Source organism: Sciurus carolinensis, chromosome 11 (assembly GCF_902686445.1).
Source record: "Sciurus carolinensis chromosome 11, mSciCar1.2, whole genome shotgun sequence".
NCBI classification, from domain to species: Eukaryota; Metazoa; Chordata; class Mammalia; order Rodentia; family Sciuridae; genus Sciurus; species Sciurus carolinensis.
The window spans coordinates 19,902,360-19,922,436 of record NC_062223.1 but is presented as its reverse complement, the minus strand read 5'-3'; the positions used below and the strand labels follow the sequence as shown (position 1 = coordinate 19,922,436).

General features: G+C 36.4%; 1 protein-coding gene and 1 pseudogene across 1 annotated transcript; one reads left to right on the top strand and one right to left on the bottom strand.

Annotated features, from left to right (window-relative positions):
• The first annotated feature begins 5,975 nt into the window (after nucleotides 1–5,975).
• LOC124960544 (olfactory receptor 4C11-like) lies at nucleotides 5,976–6,887 on the top strand. Its single transcript, XM_047519367.1, has one exon. It carries the CDS (start codon nucleotides 5,976–5,978, stop codon nucleotides 6,885–6,887), a length of 912 nt encoding a protein of 303 aa, XP_047375323.1.
• A 5,548-nt stretch (nucleotides 6,888–12,435) lies between these two features.
• Nucleotides 12,436–13,337, bottom strand: LOC124959137 (olfactory receptor 4C6-like; annotated as a pseudogene).
• Between the last annotated feature and the right edge of the window lie 6,740 nt (nucleotides 13,338–20,077).

The following is a 20,077-nucleotide window of genomic DNA, read 5'->3' as shown; positions in this document are numbered from 1 at the left end:
GAAAGAGAAGTAATAAATTTTCTGTCAATATTCCAAATTCTTTGGTAGATTCTAACTTAGGCCTCCTATAAAGATCTATCTGGATCATCTCCTCTGCCATAGATTCTACAATGGAAAGCAAGAGTGAATGAATCTAAAGCATATTTTTTATGCTGCAGATTTACTGTACGTTATTCATCCTCACAGTAAACCGGAATTGAAAAATAGAAAAGTATGAACATCTTGTTACATGTCATCTCTTTCTTCCCAATAGGTAAGTTTTCAAGTCCAGTTGAATTTTCTTTCTTTTTCTTCCCATTCAGGACCAAGTCACTGTCATCTGATTCCATCTTCTAAGAAATCTAAAATTCTGTAAATATATTTTTCCTAATTGATGTTGAAAAGTTTTCAGTATTTCAGGGTGGTTCAGTTTCACTGGCTTAGGCTCAATTCCAACTGAAGATAAAGGGGACAAAGGGTACCTGCACATCTCTTGTTTGCAAAGACTGAAGTCAGGATAAAAATAGGGATGCACACTGATCAGATGCAGTCAGTTGGCAATGAGGCTGCTGGTACTGAGTATCTTGATGTTGACCATACTAGTGTTGACTGTCCAGGGTCTCTTGTAAGCCTTGCTTTTTCTGGTGTTAGAGGAAGACATAACACAAGGAGTGAAGTGGGGAGCAGCAAAACTCTTCAGCAAAACCTCAGAAGAATACACTTTATCTGTGGTTCTTTGCTTATCTTTGCCTGGTGGGAATATCCCTCTTTTATCTCCCAATTCTCCCTTTTCTGACTCTTGTTCATAATAGCACTATTTTTTTTTTTTATGTTTTGGTTCTGATTCCTCCTATTATTCTCTAACCTTTTTATTCCTGTCAATGATATTTTTCAGATACACCTGTAAAATGCTGGTCTCTTTGACCCATCCTGAAGACTGCAGTCCTTTAATAACTAGGAAATGTCCTGAACATTTTACTTGGTTTTCTTTGCTATCTGTTCATGGCTTCTTGATTCTGTGCTGGCTCCACCAGGATGGATGGGATGTGATAGTTCACATGGCAGTGGGGACGGAGTGTTAAGAGATTTCCATGCAAAAAAAAAGGTCTGTGTTCCAGTCCTGGTTCTTCTCTGATTGCTCTGTGCTAAACTCTGTCTCCCAGTTTATTCTAAAGTGTACAAATTGAAATAGCACAAGACTGCCTTACAAGGTATGGTAAAATCAAATGAATGCAAAATGGCAAAACAAAAGTGAGAGAAAGATATACTGGGGATTACATGATTCAATAAATAAAAAATTTAACAAGACTGTTAATCAGAAACTCATTTGACTGGAGAACCCTGGGGAGGTTTTGCTGAGGAGATGGTATTTGAATTGGGCACTCTATCCAAAGAGAAGTAGAGAGTGGAGATTACAGAAGAGTAAATGCCATCATACGTTGAGCTAAGGAAGATTCAGGGAATGAAACTGTGGGTGTATTTATGAGGGCAGAAACTTTAGACGTGACTGGAGCATGTATAAGGGGAAGCTTTGGGAGGATAAAGGACAAGTAAGTGCTACAGTGAATGGGGTTTGAAAGTCATAGCAAGCACCTCAACTATTGTATTTGAAAAGCATAGCAAACATTTTATTGTATTAATTATTAATTATTTTATTGTGTTAATTATTGTATTTTTTTAAGTGCCCACTTTCTCATTTAGAGGATAAGAAGGAGGCAAAAAAAAAAAAAAAAAAGGAGAGAATGTCAAAAGTAAGAAGATGGAATATCTGAATCTGGGTCCTTCTATACCATAGTAGAGATATCCCAGTAAGAACCTGTAAGGATCTTGAAGGATGCTAGGAATGGCCACTGAAAATATGGACATTTGTGGAATTTCAGCATAAATTTCTGTTGCATGTGTGTTAATTCTTGATGAAAACTCACATAGGTATGCACCGAATTCACTTTAGAACTGAAGTACAAGATACTATGCAAAAGGAATAATATCCTGGCTTTGTGACTATAAAAATGTTCCCATTAAAGCAGATAAAATTGTGTCTATGAACAAGAAATTAATTTAAAAAGTAACTAGAGATAAACAGCAGAATGATCAATTGAGAGAAAGGAGCAGACAGTAGAGAGAGGGAAGGGGAAGGAGAGGTACTGGGGTCTGAATTAGAACAAGATATATTCCATGCTTCTACAATTATGTCAAAAAGTATTCTATGGACATGTGTCACTAAAAAGAACCAATAAGTAAAAGCAGATGAAAGACCTTTAATTTTGAAATCTCTTATACAGAACAGTTGAGAAAGAGCATATCTGGTCCCTCTCTTTAAGAAAGGAAGTAGCAAGTCTGAAACTGTAATGGGTCACATTTTGCTTGCCTGCAAACTGCAGGGCCAGGCTGTATTTTTTGGTGCCACAGTGAATTCACTGTTTTGTTTCACCAAGTTTTTAAGGGCAGGGGACAGAAAAAGAGATATTTTAACTTGGACTCTGAAATTTTTTAGGAGATAGAGTCTTCATTATATATAAGCTCTTCAAAGTGCCCTCAAACATAACCTGTTAAATACATTAAATAACTGGGCAATTTTTGTTCCTTGTGCTGAGTAAATCTTAGTAAAAGCTGATCTCATGCATAATGCTTCAGATTTTATAGGTTACCAATGACAAGGTATCCAAACTTCACAGTCTAGCTTTCATGAACTGTGACTAGAATGACAAATTGCTTTCAAAGCTTTTCTACTATTGTCTTTGGAGTCTGGATTACCAGAGATTTTGTATTGATATATTAGTTCAAGATTTTTTTCCTACTTATTTACATTAAAATTTGATTTGATGACCCTCATCCTAAATTCCCACACTCTTCTGTCATATCTCTGAATTTCACCCTTCTCCACAACAAAAGAACTGTTTAGATTTTTTCTCTCATTATGGGTTTCCTATATCAAGATATTATGAACTTTTAATTCATTTGCTTTTTATATCTATTAAAAAATATTAGGTGCTGCCATTTCTAGCTATAGAGAATATCTACTTTTTCTAATATCAATCATATAGTGGCTTAAATGATTGACAAATGTATCTACATTTATTTTAGTACTCATAGAAGTTGATAAGACCAGGAGAACATTTTTTCTATTCCTCTCAGCAATTTTAGATAACTTAGATTCAGGATTTCAAACAAAAAACTTTTATAGAAGAATGGAGAATAAATACAAATTTTATAATATTTTGAAACAAAGAATCATGTTAAAATGGGAAAACTGGCAAAGTGGACTATATAAAGTGGAAAACATCACAGAAAAAGAGAAATAATAGAACATAGACCAAAATCAAATGTAGAATTCATAACTAAGAAATATAGTTATTTCTTTGTTAGCTTAATATCCACTCAGATAAATATTAAAATTTCTAATAATAATCTGACAAAAAGTTCAAGAATATAATAAGGGCAATAATTTAAGGAAATGCATGTGTACAAATGTAAATTTTATTGATGAAGAGTATATGACTATAATGAAATATAATTTTATTTCTGTTAGACTGTTAAGATGATAATGTCACAAAATAATATATTTTTCGCATGCTTTTAAAGTTTTCTAAAAAATAATCAACATTGAAACACATTTCATATTTGTACATAAAATAAGGATACAGAGATATGTGCATATGCAAATAAACTTGTAAATGTTTCTGTAAGCAGATATAAAAAAGTAAAAACACTTAATTATGGAGAGTGAGCCTATAGATTTAAATGACTTGGAATGAAACTTTTCTTCAGTATTAAGTGTTAACCCCATGGTAGCCTATTATTGAGCTGCATTCCAGCCCTTTTTAGTATTAATTTTGAGGTAGGTCACACTAAGTTAGCCAGGCTGACTTTGACCTTGGCAATCCTTCTCAGTTCCCCCACCATTCCCAGCAATATTTCAATTTTTCTTCTCAAATTCCTCAGTTTACTTTGAATATTTTATCATAACATGATTTATTCTATAATAAATGTATAGTGATTGAGTACAGTGATACAAAATGTTGAAAGTAGAGTTTACAATGCATATTAATAACAATGATTATCTCTAGCATTGGTGCAATAATATTGCACTTGGAAAAGTATTATTATTTTTCCAGGAGATAAAAATCAAAGTAAAATTTCTCAAAGATTTATACATCATAACACTATAAAATAGGTAATTAAGCTATACTAAGTATAAAAAGAGAATATTTATTTGCATGATTCTAAATGTAAATCATAATATAAAGTGACACTGTGATTATTTTAATAATATAATTAATGAGCCATGTAATCATATAATTAACAAGCTCCTGAAATAGTAAAAATGTAAAATTTTATGTTGGAATTATGGAAATGTTTTTAAAATAATGTTTTTAGAAAACAATGTTCTAGGGAATTCAGTATATATGCATAAGAGAAGCATTATATGATTTTCACAGAGCACTTCCCAGATTATAGACCTATGAGAAAACATATGAGGTTAAAAATTATAGGTAGAAAAACTCAATATTCTAATGAAATATTTTTTGCTTCATTTATTTATTTATTATTCATTGTACACAAATGGGGTACAACTACTCATTTCTCTGGTTGTACACGAAGTAGAGTCACAACGTTTGTGTAATCATGCATGTACATAGAGTAATGATGTTTGTCTCATTCTACCATCTTTCCTTCCCCTGTCCCTTCCCTACCCTTCATTTCCCTCTACACAATTCACCATTTCTCCATTCTTCCCTGACCAGATCTCATGCCTTTTATGTCATCATAATAGAAAAATCAGAGAAATCAATCGGCCTTTGGTTTTTTGGGATTGACTTATCTCACTTAAGATGATATTCTCCAACTCCATCAATTTACCTGCAAATTTTATTCTTTTTATGGCTGAATAATATTCAGTTATTATTATTATATTATATTATTCAATTCTTCATCCATTCATCTATTGAAGGGCATCTATGTTGGTTCCACAATCTAGCTATTATAAATTGAGTGGCGATAAACATTGGTGTGCCTGTATCACTGTAGTATACTGATTTTAAGTCCTTTGGGTATAGAACAAAGAGTGGGATAGCTGGCTCAAATGGTGGTTCCATTCCAAGTTTTCTAAGGAATCTCCATACTGCTTTCCAGAGTGACTGCACCAAATTGCAATCCCACCAGCAATTTATGAAATAAATTTAAGTATAAAATCAAGAGAGTAAAGAGTAGTTGCTTTCTAATATGCCCTCTTGAAGTATTATGCAAGACATTTTATCATGCATTTCCTTAAAGTAGTATAACCATCAGTAAACTGATTTCTAAAACCAAGGTGCATTGGTAAGAGGTTGTGAAAATAGATTTTAGAGAATGTGTTGAATCCAAGATACTAATGGGACAGAAGATAAAATGGACACAAAAGTGAGCAAAATTAATTGAGAAGAGTTTTGTTGGGTGGGATTCTTCAGTATTATTAATACTTAATTTTATGGAAGATTGTTTTAAAGATTACAAAGTGCAGAGTTAAAATTGTGATACAAGAAATATGTGCATAGATGAGTTTATATATGTGGATATGAAACCTTTTTTTAATTCTGAAGTTCAGAATAAAGCAGAATAAGTATTTGCATTCCAATTTTGATATAGGAAAGCTGAGTTACAAAACAATCACTCATCCAAGGAAAGAACAAATTCTGCATATCTCAAACTATTTAAGAACAAATATAGTTAAAGGATATTTGTCTTTTATTTTCCAAGTGCAAAAAAAAAAAAAATTTGCTCCAGCCCAGTAAGTTTTGGGGTCAAAAGAGAAATCTAGAAGATTTGAGGACATCACAGTCTTAAAAGATGCCAGGGAATTTTGTCTCACCACAAATGCACATGGAGGTAACTGCATGTGGTAGAATCAAAGAATTTATATATCAGCATACTGATCTTTTAAAGATGTCTGTTACTTTCTTCTTTATGCAAGCTAAACATTTGTCAACTTCATGCTGCCCACAGCTACTAACATGGTGATGTATAATGGCAGCGTGACTGAATTCATTCTGTTTGGGCTGACACAAGATGCTGGGAAACAGAAGGCAATATTTGGGATCTTCTTGATTCTTTACCTCATGACTCTGATGGGGAACTTTCTTATTGTGGTGACCATTAAAACAAGCCAGACACTTGGGAGTCCCATGTACTTTTTCCTTTTCTACCTTTCCTTTGCTGATGCTTGCTTCTCTACAACCACAGCCCCCAGACTGATTGCAGATGCCATTTCACAGAAGAAGACTATTTCCTACAATGAGTGCATGACTCAAGTTTTTGCAGCCCATTTCTTTGGTTGCATGGAGATATTTGTGCTCATCCTCATGGCCTTTGATCGCTATGTGGCCATTTGTAAGCCCCTGCAATACACAACCATCATGAACCAGAGAGTCTGTGGTGTGTTGGTGACTCTGGCCTGGGTGGGATCATGCATCCATTCCTCAGCACAGATTTTCCTGGCTTTGAGATTGCCCTTCTGTGGCCCCAATGTGATTGATCATTATTTCTGTGATTTGCAGCCCTTGTTGAAACTTACCTGCATGGACACTTATGTAATAAATTTGCTAGTTGTTTCTAACAGTGGGGTCACTTGCATGGTGAGTTTCATAATCTTACTTATGTCCTATATTGTTATCCTATATTCTCTGAGAAACCACAATGCAGAAGGAAGGCGAAAAGCCCTTTCCACATGCACCTCTCACTTTATTTTTGTTGTCATATTTTTTGGTCCATGTATATTTATATATACTTGTCCACCAACCACCTTTCCAATAGACAAGATGGTGGCTGTATTTTATACAATTGGGACACCTTTACTGAATCCTTTGATCTATACGCTGAGGAATGCAGAAGTGAAAAATGCCATGAAAAAATTATGGTGTAGCAAAGTATGACTTTACTTGATAAATGATATATGAGAATTCTAATGTATACTCTCACCAGTTTAGTTTTTATTACATGTAATAGAAAGATAAAATATTAGTGATAAATAAGATCTCTGTGTATGTGTGTGTGCATAAATCATAATCACATTTAATCCTCTGTAATATATATATTTTACCTGACAAATCACAAAATAATTGTGATGTACATTTGTGTATACTAATACCTTTCCCAGATTTTATTCTAGCCCCTTTGAATGTGATCATAAGAGTAATCCATAAGAAACTGAACAGAGTTAAAATTGTTGTCAACCTGAAGATTAGAGAGAATGCTTCTACAAAATGCTACCCTGGAAATTTGCCTGTTTCCCTGAGGAAGTATGGAGTGATACATGCTCAAACTCCTATAAAAAGATGTAAGTTCAATGGGAACCTAGGCCTTACCTAGAAAGTCTGTCAAAATTCAGTGAATAGAGAGGGAGGAGGAACCCATTATTTGGTTGACATTGGCAGAGTCAGCCAGCCTGTCTCTTGGGGTGGAAGTAGGGGGGCATCTTTCACATTGTTCTTCACAAAAGAGAGGGAGGAGGCCCTGAGAGGGTTGGCAGCTAGAAGATGCAGAGGGAGGAGAAAGATCGATATAAGAAGAGAGAGAAGGTGAAAGAAAAGTGGCGAATTTTCCCCAGGTAGAAAGGGCTTTGTTGGTATTCATATATGACCATATGAAAATATACAGGAAGTGATGGAGTTTCAGGATATCTCTGTATCACTGCCCTTAGTAGCTTAACTTCTCAGCTGTTGTGCTTATTTAGTTTCCAGAAATGAAGAAAGAAATGCTTATTTTTCTCTCTTAATAGTTTCTTAAAATTTTAACTTTAGATAACCTGGAAGTAATGGTCCAGTCTAATGTTTCTCACCTTTGGTCTTTTAGCATTGTATAAATGTGTTTTAAGCACTTCTCATTTTGAAGTATTTTAATTTTGAAAATCAACTAATATGTGTGTATCATGCACACTAACCCCACCGCACCTCATGAACTCACAATCAAACATGGTCATGCTCTTTCTATACCTGAGCATAGGAGTGCAACCACATTGGCACCCAGACACACCACTCTAAGTGACTTAGGCTCATGAACAAAGAGCATGATGTGTTTTGTATGTAAATTGACATTTCTGTCAACTGAACATAAAATGTCATTGTGTTCCAGAAAGACTTGCAATCACTCTAACATAGGCAATTGGTGACAGAGGAGACTTTGACATGCCAAGGAGTATATCTGTGAAAGTTCTCAGTTTCATAATGGCAAGTGGTACCTTTGTTTATGCCCTTCCTAGATGAATATTCATTTTTTTCTAATTTTAGTCTTCCAATTCTGTTTTTAAACATTTGATTCTAGACCTAAGAAGGTTATATTTAAATTTAACTGTATCTTACATAAGCAAGACATCATAAAATAAAACTTTATTACTTGCCTCTCTCTGATGCATCAAATAATATAGTATGAGAAAATATTTTATCAATGTCTGAATGAAAATTCAGAAAGTTTCATGAATTTTCTGTTGTTGTTAGATAGCACACAGTCCCAATTCCCATGGATTTTGAACAAGTCCTCTATCAGAAATTTAAAACCCATCCAAATGAACCCATGTATCCATGAACCACCCTCTCTCCATCCGCCCTCCCCTACAGCACAACAAGGGAACTATGGTTGACAACAATTAATTGTCTATTTCTGAATCACTAATAGGGAAAATTTTGAATGATCACAGAACAAAGGAACAATAAATGGTTGAGTGATAGATATACTAGTTACAATGTTCTGATCATTACATGTTGAGATATCACCTTGTACAATGTAATGCCATGAAATTATTGTGTCGATTAAAAAAACCCACAAAATTAAAAAAAATAAATTAAAATGTCCAAGACATGTTATTTTCCAACTGTCAAAATTTCCTTCCACTGAGGCACAAAAGCATGACAAAGGAAAACTAGATGGTGAAGTCTGAGTGAACATAGGAAAGAATTATTCAGAAGGGAGAAAACTGTTGTTTGTCTTGGCTTCTTAATAAGCTGGCTCACTTGCCTATGCACCTGAAAGATGTTAAAATTCTCTTTTTTCCCTCCTTTTTGGGATTTTTTTCCCCAAGTCTTTTCAAGATACCTGCCTTGGTGTTTCTATTATAGTTTCTTTGATGTGGAAGGAAAATGTCTACTCCATGTGATTCCTGGTGATGCCTTCTTAGGGCTTTAAAATGTTGTGACCCTTTGGGGCTGATTACTAAAACACTCCTATGACTCCCTTTGGCAGACCATGGATGTCTTATCCTGAGAAAGTCTATCAATATAGAAACTCTGTAGATTCATGTCACCAGCAACCCTCGCCTGATTATTATTATTATTATTTTTACTAAATTGGCCAGTGACTCTTTCTACCTTGGTGTTTCTGATATCAGTCTCCTGGGACAATTAGTGGGGAAGCTTCTATGCTCTCAGAACAATACACACACATGCAGGTACACACACACACACACACACACACACACACAAACACACATAGACATCAATTTGAAATGAGTGGCAGGCACATCTCCACAAGGGTTTTCCAAAGCTATTTTCACAAACCATTTTCCCACTTTACACATTGACCAAGGGTTTAAATCCTTTTCCTAGTTTTGCAAACTCATACCTGCATAAGGCAATCTGGTATGGAAATAGGCAGTGTGATCTGGACACACTTCGTGATTTCACATGCACTATGTCTAGTCAGACTTTAAAATTTTACATATTAATGCATGAGAGGTGTTGGTTCATGAATGACTTGTTTATATCAATGGTGGATCTTTAGATAATTCATTTTCATTTAGAAAGGGGCAGTACATTATTTTAATGCAATAATCATTTCTTTGCATCCACTGTAAAGATACCTTTTAGAGACAAATTTTTGTAAACTTAAACTTATCTGAAAACAGAAAACTGCTAAGCAAATTGAACAAGGACTAATTTTAGAGGTGAAGAGGAAAGCAGAGATGTGGGTGGAGGAAAACAATGTTTGAAGATCAGTTTCTGACTGGGTTAGAGGAAGAAGTCGAGGTGATCTCATAAAATACCCAGTGCAGCTCCAGTAAAGTCATTCTGTGACCTTTATGGTGAAAAGGGTCATTTATAGTTCCTATCTCTACATTGAGGTTTGAGGATTCATTTCAAAATAAATAAATTAACAAATAACCCTCAGGATTTAGGAAAGAATTAGAAAGAATCATTACTACAGTGTCAACAGATAGTAGGAAAGGATAATTTTGAAGTAATTTCAGCACTGGTCACTTCAAATAGCTGGGTTACAGAGGGGTGATGTAGGCCCAATAGGGTGGCAGTTGATCACACTATTTTGGGGCACACTGCAAGAATCAATCTCTATCCCCTTACTCCACCTGTGAGTCAGAGGAGACCACTGCCTTAGAAGGTAGAAGGTTAGTACCTGAATAAGCAGAATGGGGCTATAGAATGAGAAGAGCATCTTGCCTCCTAAGACTACCCTGGCCTCCAGGCTTGACTATGATATCAAAAGATTTTCTCACTTTCACCATAGGAGAAAAGGAATTTGGGTTTTCACACAGCAAATCCTACCTATTTGAAGTGAATAAGTTTAATAGGAATGATGAGCACCAGCGACTGACAAAAATGATGAAAAGGAGATGGCCACATGAAGATTAGTGGGATAAAAATGCCAGAGAGAGAAAGCTCTGACTCTGACACAGGAATGACTGGGGCATTGTCAAGGAACTATATAAGATCAGTGAGTTGAATATAATGATCCATTTAGAGAACAGAGAGAAGAGGGATCTCAAATGCAGGCAAGGTATTGTCAGTACATCTGTGTTCAACCCTTCTTGAAACCCCAGAGGAATGCAGGCTATTGTGACTGCTTTAAAGTGATCCAAAGTTAAAACATTCTTTCAGGATATGGTGTGCTATAGAAGAGTTGAGCAATGCCTTTCCATGTTCTGAAAAGGTTTTGTATTGAGCTTCCATTTTTCTCTAAACTTTCAATTATAGATTTCACTTCGGAATAACTTCTTGAATACTTCAGAGTATAGTACAACTTTATGTTTATTTATTTTTTCCATTTATTAACAGCAAAGGAAAAATCCACAAAAATGTGAGTATTTTGATTTTTATGAAAACCATAAGATGGTTTTATATTATTATATTAATGTGAATATTATAAAGGATCTTAAAGTTCTTACATTTATATTTGTATAATCTGATACAATTAATGACTGTATAAAGATCAATAGAATAAAGAGTATGACATTAGCTTTAGTTTTACATTTCTTATATTACGTTTGGAAGTTTTCCTGACTAGGTAATCCTGGTATCAAACTTTAATCACTTGTCCTGATGAACTCTCAATAGAATAAAAAATCAGCTGAACCTGCTAATAGAATTCTTCTCAGACTTACTCAATATGAAGTAGCCTCCAAAATGACAGCCTTCCACTTCCATAAACTTGTTCTATTGGTTTCTCTGTTTACTTTATAGTTACTTAATCATTGTCTTCTTTTCCCCCCTAACTATATGCATTCTGTTATTTTTTTAAATGATTCTTGTCTTTTATAAGCATTTATCAGATAGCTATTAAAAGTCTAGTCAGGTGGGGAATGGTGGCACTTGCCTGTAATCCCGGTGGATCAGAAGGCTGAGACAGGAGGGTTGCAAGTTCAAAGTGAACCTCAACAAATTAGTGAGGCCCTAAACAACTTAGTAAGTCCCTGTCTCAAAAACAACACAATAATAAAAAAAGACTGGAGATGTGGCTCAGTGGTTTAGCTTCTCTGGGTTCAATCCCTGGTGAAAAACAAACACACACAAACAAACAAAAACAAACAAACAAACAAACAACAACAACAACAAAAACTAATAGGGGACCAAGAATAAACAAATGCAAAGTTCATCTCTCATGGATATCCAGCCCTGGGGCAGGGGTGCAGACAGATAGAAAATAGTGAAAGTCAACCATGGTCATATGAGGTATTTTTACTTTTGATCAGAGTCACTGATGCAGTGAAAGTGTTGGGTTGGAGAAGCAGGGCAGGAGGGAAGTTTCTTCAACTGAACCATGGGGGTTGGCTTCTCAAGGAAGATAAGGTTTAATTTCTTAACCGAGGACAGAAGTCAGAGAGAAATGACAACTGGAGGGAGATGAGGGTTCATTTTTAGATTGAGAAGCAAAACCCTAAGGAGAGGAAAGGGTTGCACAGCTTTTTGAGAGAGGAGAGGGCTCACGATGTGCTTGGAGAGGTAGAGGCAGTAGCAAGATGGATCAGAGAATTCCAGGGCAGAGGGAGGGGATTCTAAGGTAATGGGGAACAATGTAGGACATCAAGCAAGAGGGCATCAAAAACTCCATGTTGCTCACATCATAAGTTACAACACAGATTTTTAAATTTTTTTAAATTTCTAAGTTCCCTGGTGAGAATGGACAGCTTAATTCTCACCCATTTCTGAAAGAACCACTAGTTCTTTTGGGAAACAGGCATGGTTCTTAGCATGACAGTTAGCTGCCAACTGAAGTCCCCTGCTTCATCCAAAGTTTCTTCATGGCAGTTTTCACCTCTGTGTTCCTCAGTGTGTAGATCAAGGGATTCAGCATGGGGGTGATGATTGAATCGGACATGACCATTGCCTCATCTATGGGGTAAATAGCCACAGGCCTCACATACAAGAAAATACATGACATGAAGGATAACATGACCACTGTGAGGTGGGAGCCACAGGTGGAGAGGGCTTTGTGTCTCCCTTCAGAGCTGTAAGACTTCAGGGAGCAGAGGATGGCTACGTAGGAGGCAATTAGGGTGAGGAAGATGGTCATGCACTTCATCCCACTGTTGAGGATGACTAAGAGACCCAGAGTCCAAGTGTCCATGCAGGCAATTGTCAGTAAGTGAAACAAGTCACACATAAAGTGATCAATTACATTGGGGCCACAGAAGGGGTATTCTGTACATGAAGAGAAACTGTATTCGCCCCCTCCCACCATCAGGCAGTGCACTCGAGGACTCAGGTGCTGCTGTAGTGCAGGGGCTTGCAGATGGCCATGTAGGGATCACAGGCCATCATGGTGAGCAGGATGATCCCCACACCACCAAAGAAATGCTCTGCAAAGAGCTGGGTCATGCAGCCCTCCAGGGAGATGGCAGTGCTCTCAGAGAGGGAGTCCACAATTTGGGGGCAATGACGGAAGAGTAGGTGATATCCAGAAAGGACAGGAAGGTGAGAAAAAAAGTACATAGGCCACCTCAGACTCTGACTTATAATCATGGTCTCCAAAATGAGTAGATTTCTCAGCACTGTGATCACATACATGATTAGGAATACAGCAGAAAATATTTTCCTTGGTTCCTGGTTCTCGGTAAGACCCAAAAGGATGAATTCTGTCACATTGTTCTGATTTCCCATCTACCGGGTGTGTGTATGAGCTTTTCTTGAAAGCTAGGGCACCTACAAAAAAGCAACATATGGTTTATAGTTCATGATTAGTTGACTTCCTAGTTGATTTCTAGGACCCCAGGAACTTGTCTATTTATTACTAATTTGTTCGTCATCCACAAATTTGACTTTTAGGAAAATGTGTTAAATATAGAATTTATAGATGCATACTTCATTAGTGAAAGTTCACTTTGTGTCTTTTCTGTGTTCAAATTATTCTTCCATGTTTAATTGATTTCTCTTCCTCCTTCTTCTAACTTAAAGATTCTTATTAATAGTAGCCTACATTTCTGACCACCTACGTCATTCCAAGCAGTAGAATAATGATATGATTAGCTTTATCTTTCAGATGAAGACACTAACTCCAACAGAGTTTAGGAAACTTAGCCAAGGTTGCATAACTAATGAACAGTTCAGTCAAAATGTGGACTGCATGTTCTAACTCCAGACTCAGTATGCTCCAACATCAGTACGCTTTCTCTGTTAGAGATGGAGCGATTATCCTGTTTTTTCTTTAAAACAACCTAGTGAAATGAATTATTCTTCTTGTGCTCTTTTTCAAAGGCATATTGTTATGGTTCACATATGAGGTGTTGCCCAAAAGGTGAAATGTTTGGTCCTGAGAGTTTTGATCTAATCAGTACATTAATTCCATGATAGGGATTAACTGAGTAGTAACTAGTGGTAACTGTAGGCAGGTAGGGTGTGACTGGAGGAGACAGTGGTTCCTGAGGTCATTCCTTATAGTTTCTATTTTTTCTATGGTCTACAATGTTTCTCTCTCTCTCTCTGTTTTCTGGTGGCCATGTCCTAAGCCACTTTCTTCTGCCAAATTCTTCTGCCATGATGTTCTACCTCACTTTGGGCTCCAGAGAATGGAGTCAGCCATCTATGGACTGAGACTTACTGAAACCATTAGCCCCCAAATAATCTTTTCCTCCTCTAATTGTTCTTATCATATCTTTTAGTCACATCAGCAAAAAAAAAAAGATTAAAACAAATATAGTATTGCAAATATACTAAAAGTGGTGATTATATAATGTCCAACTAATCTATTGTTTAATGATGAAAATTTAATCCAAGTTTTTTCTTTAAGTTTCTCTGTCCCCTAAATGCAGCAAAAGATTCCTGAACATAATTATGACAACTAAACAATTAGCTTGCATGTTGATTTCCTTGCTTGGCACTGTGCCAGGTATGACAGGTGTATTACCTCATGTAAACTGGATCATACCACACGAGGTAGGAACCATTATTCCTCCCATGGGAAAGAAACCCAGAAACCTTGGAAGCTATGTTATAATTTTATAACTAGTGCTTTGTGGAGTCAGTGTTTTTATCACATAACTTGAATTTTTACCTATTATATTCCATTATCAGAGAAGAGGAAATCACATTATGTGGTACTTCAAGAGGATTGCTATGACAACCAAGATGAAGCTGCAGTGGAAACATGACTTGCCTTGTCAGGTATTTTTGTAGGAACTCTAAAATGAAATATAGATTACATTGTGCCATGAATGAGAATGTGCTTGGTAATCTACTCAGCTCCATTCCTTACACAAAGCCCAGAGCATTCACAGGGGGCTTGAAGGCCCTGCATTACAAAAGCCTCTCCCTCTTGCCCCAAAACTAAGGCCTTTATTGCAAAAACCTTTGTGAGTTCAAGGAGCACTAGTTCAAGAGTCAGTAAATGGAAAGTGGATCATATTCTAGGCTGCCTTCTTAGTGTTGTCTGTCACATGGCCACCCTGCTGGCTTCCCCAAGCCTTGTTTTCCTCATCTGCAGTGTAAGGATGGACCAGTGCGGAGTAGCAGCAGGAGGGTCTCTGTTCTCCTCAAACATAAACACTCAGTATTTTTTTTTAACAGTTATTGCTTAGGCCTCTGGGTAAGATTTCCTTAGGGGGTGGTTCATTCATGTTCACATCATGTAAAGGTCAATGCTCTGCATGGGAGTGGTTCCCTGTCTCCTTCTGGAATTTTCCCCCTTAAGAGGATGGCTCCCCTAACTCCACCCTATTCTGTCCATCACAGAAGAAGCTCCTCCCAGTACTTGCCCCCTTTAACCTGCATATTGTAAATAAAGGAGAGTTGGGAGATCCATTTGTTGTAAAGAAAAACCACCAGCATCCTCCTCGGGCAGTCAACACTTTCCTCCTCCATGTAGGATGCGGCAGAGAAGACTCCAACAAGTTTCTACAGCAGTGCAATTAATACACCATAGCTATCATACTTATATTGCCTCCTAATAATTAAGGGCAATGTGCAAAGGACTTTTTCTCACTTAATTATCATAGTCTTATGAAGTGTGTATCTTTATTGATTGAATTTCACAAGCAGCAACCGAAGATGAGAGAAACTGTAACCGCATCACACTTACCAGAGTCTGGTTGCTATTTCTTTGGTAAGCAGGTCCAGTGAAACCATTAACTTGCTATATTGTCCTTTAGCATGTGTATTTCTAGACATGCCTGAGCTCAAATCAAAACAATAAACAGTACCTTGGACTCTCAGCTATCTCACAGTGCATCAGTGAGGAGCTGTTCTTTGAAAAGTTGTTCTGGTGAGGACAGGGATAATTATAATTAATGCTTTTCCTTTCACCAGTCCACTTCCCTCGCTTTGCCTAAGCACTGACATCAACAGCAAGCATTTTAAAAACTTGCTGTACATGGCCTATTTCCTTAGCTATGAGGAAGAATTTGTGAATTTAAAGCAATGCTACTGTTATTGTCTCTGTCACCCCACTGCCACCAACACTAGCAGTCATTGTTGTAGACAGAGACATGACTAAATGAGGAAGCTATGTTTTGACACAGGGAAATATTAAAAAAAAATTTCAAAATTAAAACCATCAATCTAACTTAGTACATAATATTATGCATGTTTAAATTTTAAGGGAAACAATGCATTTTATTTTATTTTTTGGTCAAAAATTAGAGGCCAATGGTATGGAAGGAGGGAGAGAAATTACTTTGTGGGCCTGTGTAAAGGAAAGAGAGAGATGGAAAGAAATGGAAAGAGAGCAGGAGAAAAAGATATGTAAGCAAAGGGGGAGAAAAAGAGGGTATGTGTGAAAGGAAGGAGAAAGAGAAAAGAAAGGTTAAAGTAAAATTGAAAAAAATGCAGAAAATGTCTCTTAGTAACCATTTTCATGTATGTATTACCTTTCTTCCTGCCTGTGAGAAATTTTGGAAATCATACACTTTATTTTTCAATTTTTATTTTATTTTCTCTCTTAGAGGGGGTTTCATTAAAAAGGCAAATAGATAAAGAAAACATTGTATCAGTACATAATGGAGTCTTAGCCACAAAGAAGAATGAAATTAAGGCATTTGCTGGTAAATGAATGGAACTGGAGAGCAACATGCCAAGGGAAATAAGCCAGACTCAGAAGTTAAGAGAAGAATGTTTTCTCTCATGTATGGAAGCTACAGAGAAATGAAGAAAAGAAAAATAAAGAGAAGCTCTTGAAAGTAGAAGGGAGAACTGGGCAGTAGACAAAGTGGGATCAAGGGGGAAGGAGGAGGGTGAGAAAGGAGAGGAACTGCAGAATGAAATTGACCAAACTGCTAGATACATGTATAAATATGTCACCCTTCCACTTACAGGCACTGCTATAATGCATTGATCAAAATATAAATAATGAAGAAAAATCAGTAAATTAAAGATGGGGGATCAGGGAGAGGAGGTGGGAAAGTACAGGGAAAGTACTTGATATTAAAATAACAAATAATGTTACATGCATTTATAAATACGTCAAAATTGCTACAGTTATGCATAATTATAATACACTAATAAGAAAAAGAAAGTAATCTGATCTAACACAAGTTTAAGCACAAATATAAACTGAAGTCCTTCAAGTTCCTTTTCCAGAGATTTAGTAACATTTATAGATAAAGCAAACAAGTGTTGAGTATGAATGACTGACATACTTTAGAATAACAGGTATATATTAACCTAAATGAAATTAATACAAAATCAACTCAATTAATCATGCTTTTCAGGTAATCTGTATGCTACAATTGTATGCAATGACTAAACCTACCTATTAAATACTTAGATGAATAAGATGATTGTTAGAGTGTAGGTTTTATAGATGTTCGAAAGTGGAGACTAAAATTCTGAGGTCATCTGTGATCATATCACATCCAAGTTTCATTCACATGAAGTAAACTTCTTCAAATAATCCAAGAACAGGTGAAATTATTTCAGCTTGATTCTTCTAAATGTAAAGGAAAGATACCTAGGGAACAGGGGGAAAATCATCTATCAATTCAATCTTGGTCAAATTCATAGAACTAGGATATTTTTATTGCTTTCCAAGAAAGGTTTAAAGCAGAAGTTTTACAACTCTCTGAGCCTAATAAGGAAATAACCTTCCTGGTCACCAAGGGATTTGCCTTCTCTCCAATTAAGGAACAATTGCTAAAGTGTTAGCTAAGTAGAGCCTTCACTAATGCATTTCGTCTTCACTTTCAAATTTCTGTGGTATATTTTTAAATGAAAGCAGAATGTCTTCATTCATCCTTCTTAGGAGGCACATCAGAGTATGCACTCTACTCTGGGTGCAAGACCTGGGCTGTAAGAGCATGCAGTGGCCATTGAGGAGTGATGACATAGCACCATTTGTCACTCGGGTTGCACCCCTTGAGACTGGTTCTACCTGAAGGAGGTGCAGATCTCTAAGCCAAGCCTTACCCACCTAGTTTTCTAATAGGGTATTCTCCTGGGCAGGAGTGTACCTGGGGTCAAACTAACAGGCCTCTCCACAGGCCAAAATCTATACCTCAGTGTTAACCCTTCGTTCATTAGTTCCTTCGCTGTGATCTGAACCTCAATTACATGATGAGGACAATCTTAAAGTGACTGGAATATGTGAACTGGAAGGAACCTGAGTCAAATATCATGTCTATAGTCCATTTCTCACTCAGGAGGCATACTTGAGCCCAAAAAGTTACCATTGTGATCAGAACATTTTTGTCCAGGTTAAAAATTATTTAAATCATTTTCAGTTAGTTAAGAATGTCACTTGCAAATATTTTACCATTTTCAAATGTTTATTCCTTCCAGTCATAAATTTGCCTAATGAAGTTATTGACTTGACATTTACTTTAAATTAAATTAAAATCCAGATGTCCCATCATCAGTGTCTGGTTGTGATGTACCCAGTTTGCTCCTCAACTTACTGATCCACAACCCAATGTACCCCAAATCTGCTGCTGACTGTGATAAAACCAGTAACTATTCTATTCTCATAAATTAGTTCTTTCTCATGAGTTTTCCTTAAATTAGCTGACCCACACCCACTGCCCAAAAACCTAAGGAATAAAGCCCATGAACCTTAACAAAAGCACAGTCTTATATGTCTTCTTATTCTTGATCCCCATTTCAGTGGTTGGGATCTCTGCTACCCCTGGACTTGCTTTCCATCTTCTATGGACACTGCTAACCTCTCTGGGACCTGTGAATAATCATTTTCTTTTGTTGCATTAATCTTGTTGTCAATTTCTGACTGTTTTTCCTCTGACACACACAAGCACACCCCAATCTGACTTTTTCCTGCTCAGGACCCTCTTAAATAGTGGCTACTATGGCAGTAAAAATCTGGACATAAGTGGGACCAGAGCCTGAAGGATATCTGACAGTATGAATTTCTCTATGAGGGACACCAGTGCACAGTCAGAAACCTAGGCATTAGGGGATCTTTCAGGATAAAGAAGTTCCCATGAAGGGTGTGCAGTAAATATTCACAAGCATATCCCTTGGGGGTGCAGCTGGAGGGCTGTGGCCCTTCTAATGATAGAGTTGAAGACAAAGAAATCATGACCATAGAAGCCAACAGCCATTCACTCTACCAGATTTCATTCACATTGACTCCTGTATGCTCAAAATCTATAAGTCTATCAAGAACAGGATGATCATCTCAATTTTCAGAACCTAAATCTTTCAGAGTGTGCACAGTCTTTTCTATGGACTTCTTTTTTAATTAATCACAATTCATGATCACTGGAGCCACTTAGATAAGACATAGTATTACCTATTCATGATGGGGGAAAATAAGGAGTAATACACAAATATTTATTTACTTCTTGAAATCTCCAGTCAAGCAACTAGAGTGCCATATCATCTAAGAGTCTACCATTAGCTGGCTTTTCATTTTTTTTAATTAGTCGATGTATTATCAACTGTTTATCTTTTCCAAAATGTAAATAGGATAATGGAGAAAGACTTTTCACTGGTAACAAAACCATCAGTTTGCTTTGCCCTTCGACAAGAGGAAGTGAGGATGGGGAACCTGCAAAGCTGGTGATCAGTTGAGAGTTAAGTGGAAAGACAGTCATCCAGAAATGATAGCACAAAAGATGACTTTAACACTGTGGCCTAAGGTCATCCATGCATTTTGTTATCTCAGAACCATGTAACATATCAATGTAACATTGTGGAAAGAACACAGGCACTGTCTTAAAGACATGGTAATCAATTATTCTCATATGACCTGTTTTCCTACACATGTAAAATGAGATATAAAACTAACTCATAATCCTGTTGCAAAATTTTAGAGTTAAAAGCTTGAATAGGAGAAAAAACTTTCAAACCATATACCTGATTAGGAGTTAATACCAAACATAAAAGGAATGCCTACAACCTAATAGTAAATCAATAAGTACCAAAGAAACAACATTTTAGAAATCCATAAACAACTT

Coding starts and splice junctions, on each gene's coding strand:
- LOC124960544 (XM_047519367.1), top strand. CDS start 5,976: ATGTATAATGGCAGCGTGACTGAATTCATTCTGTTTGGGCTGACACAA.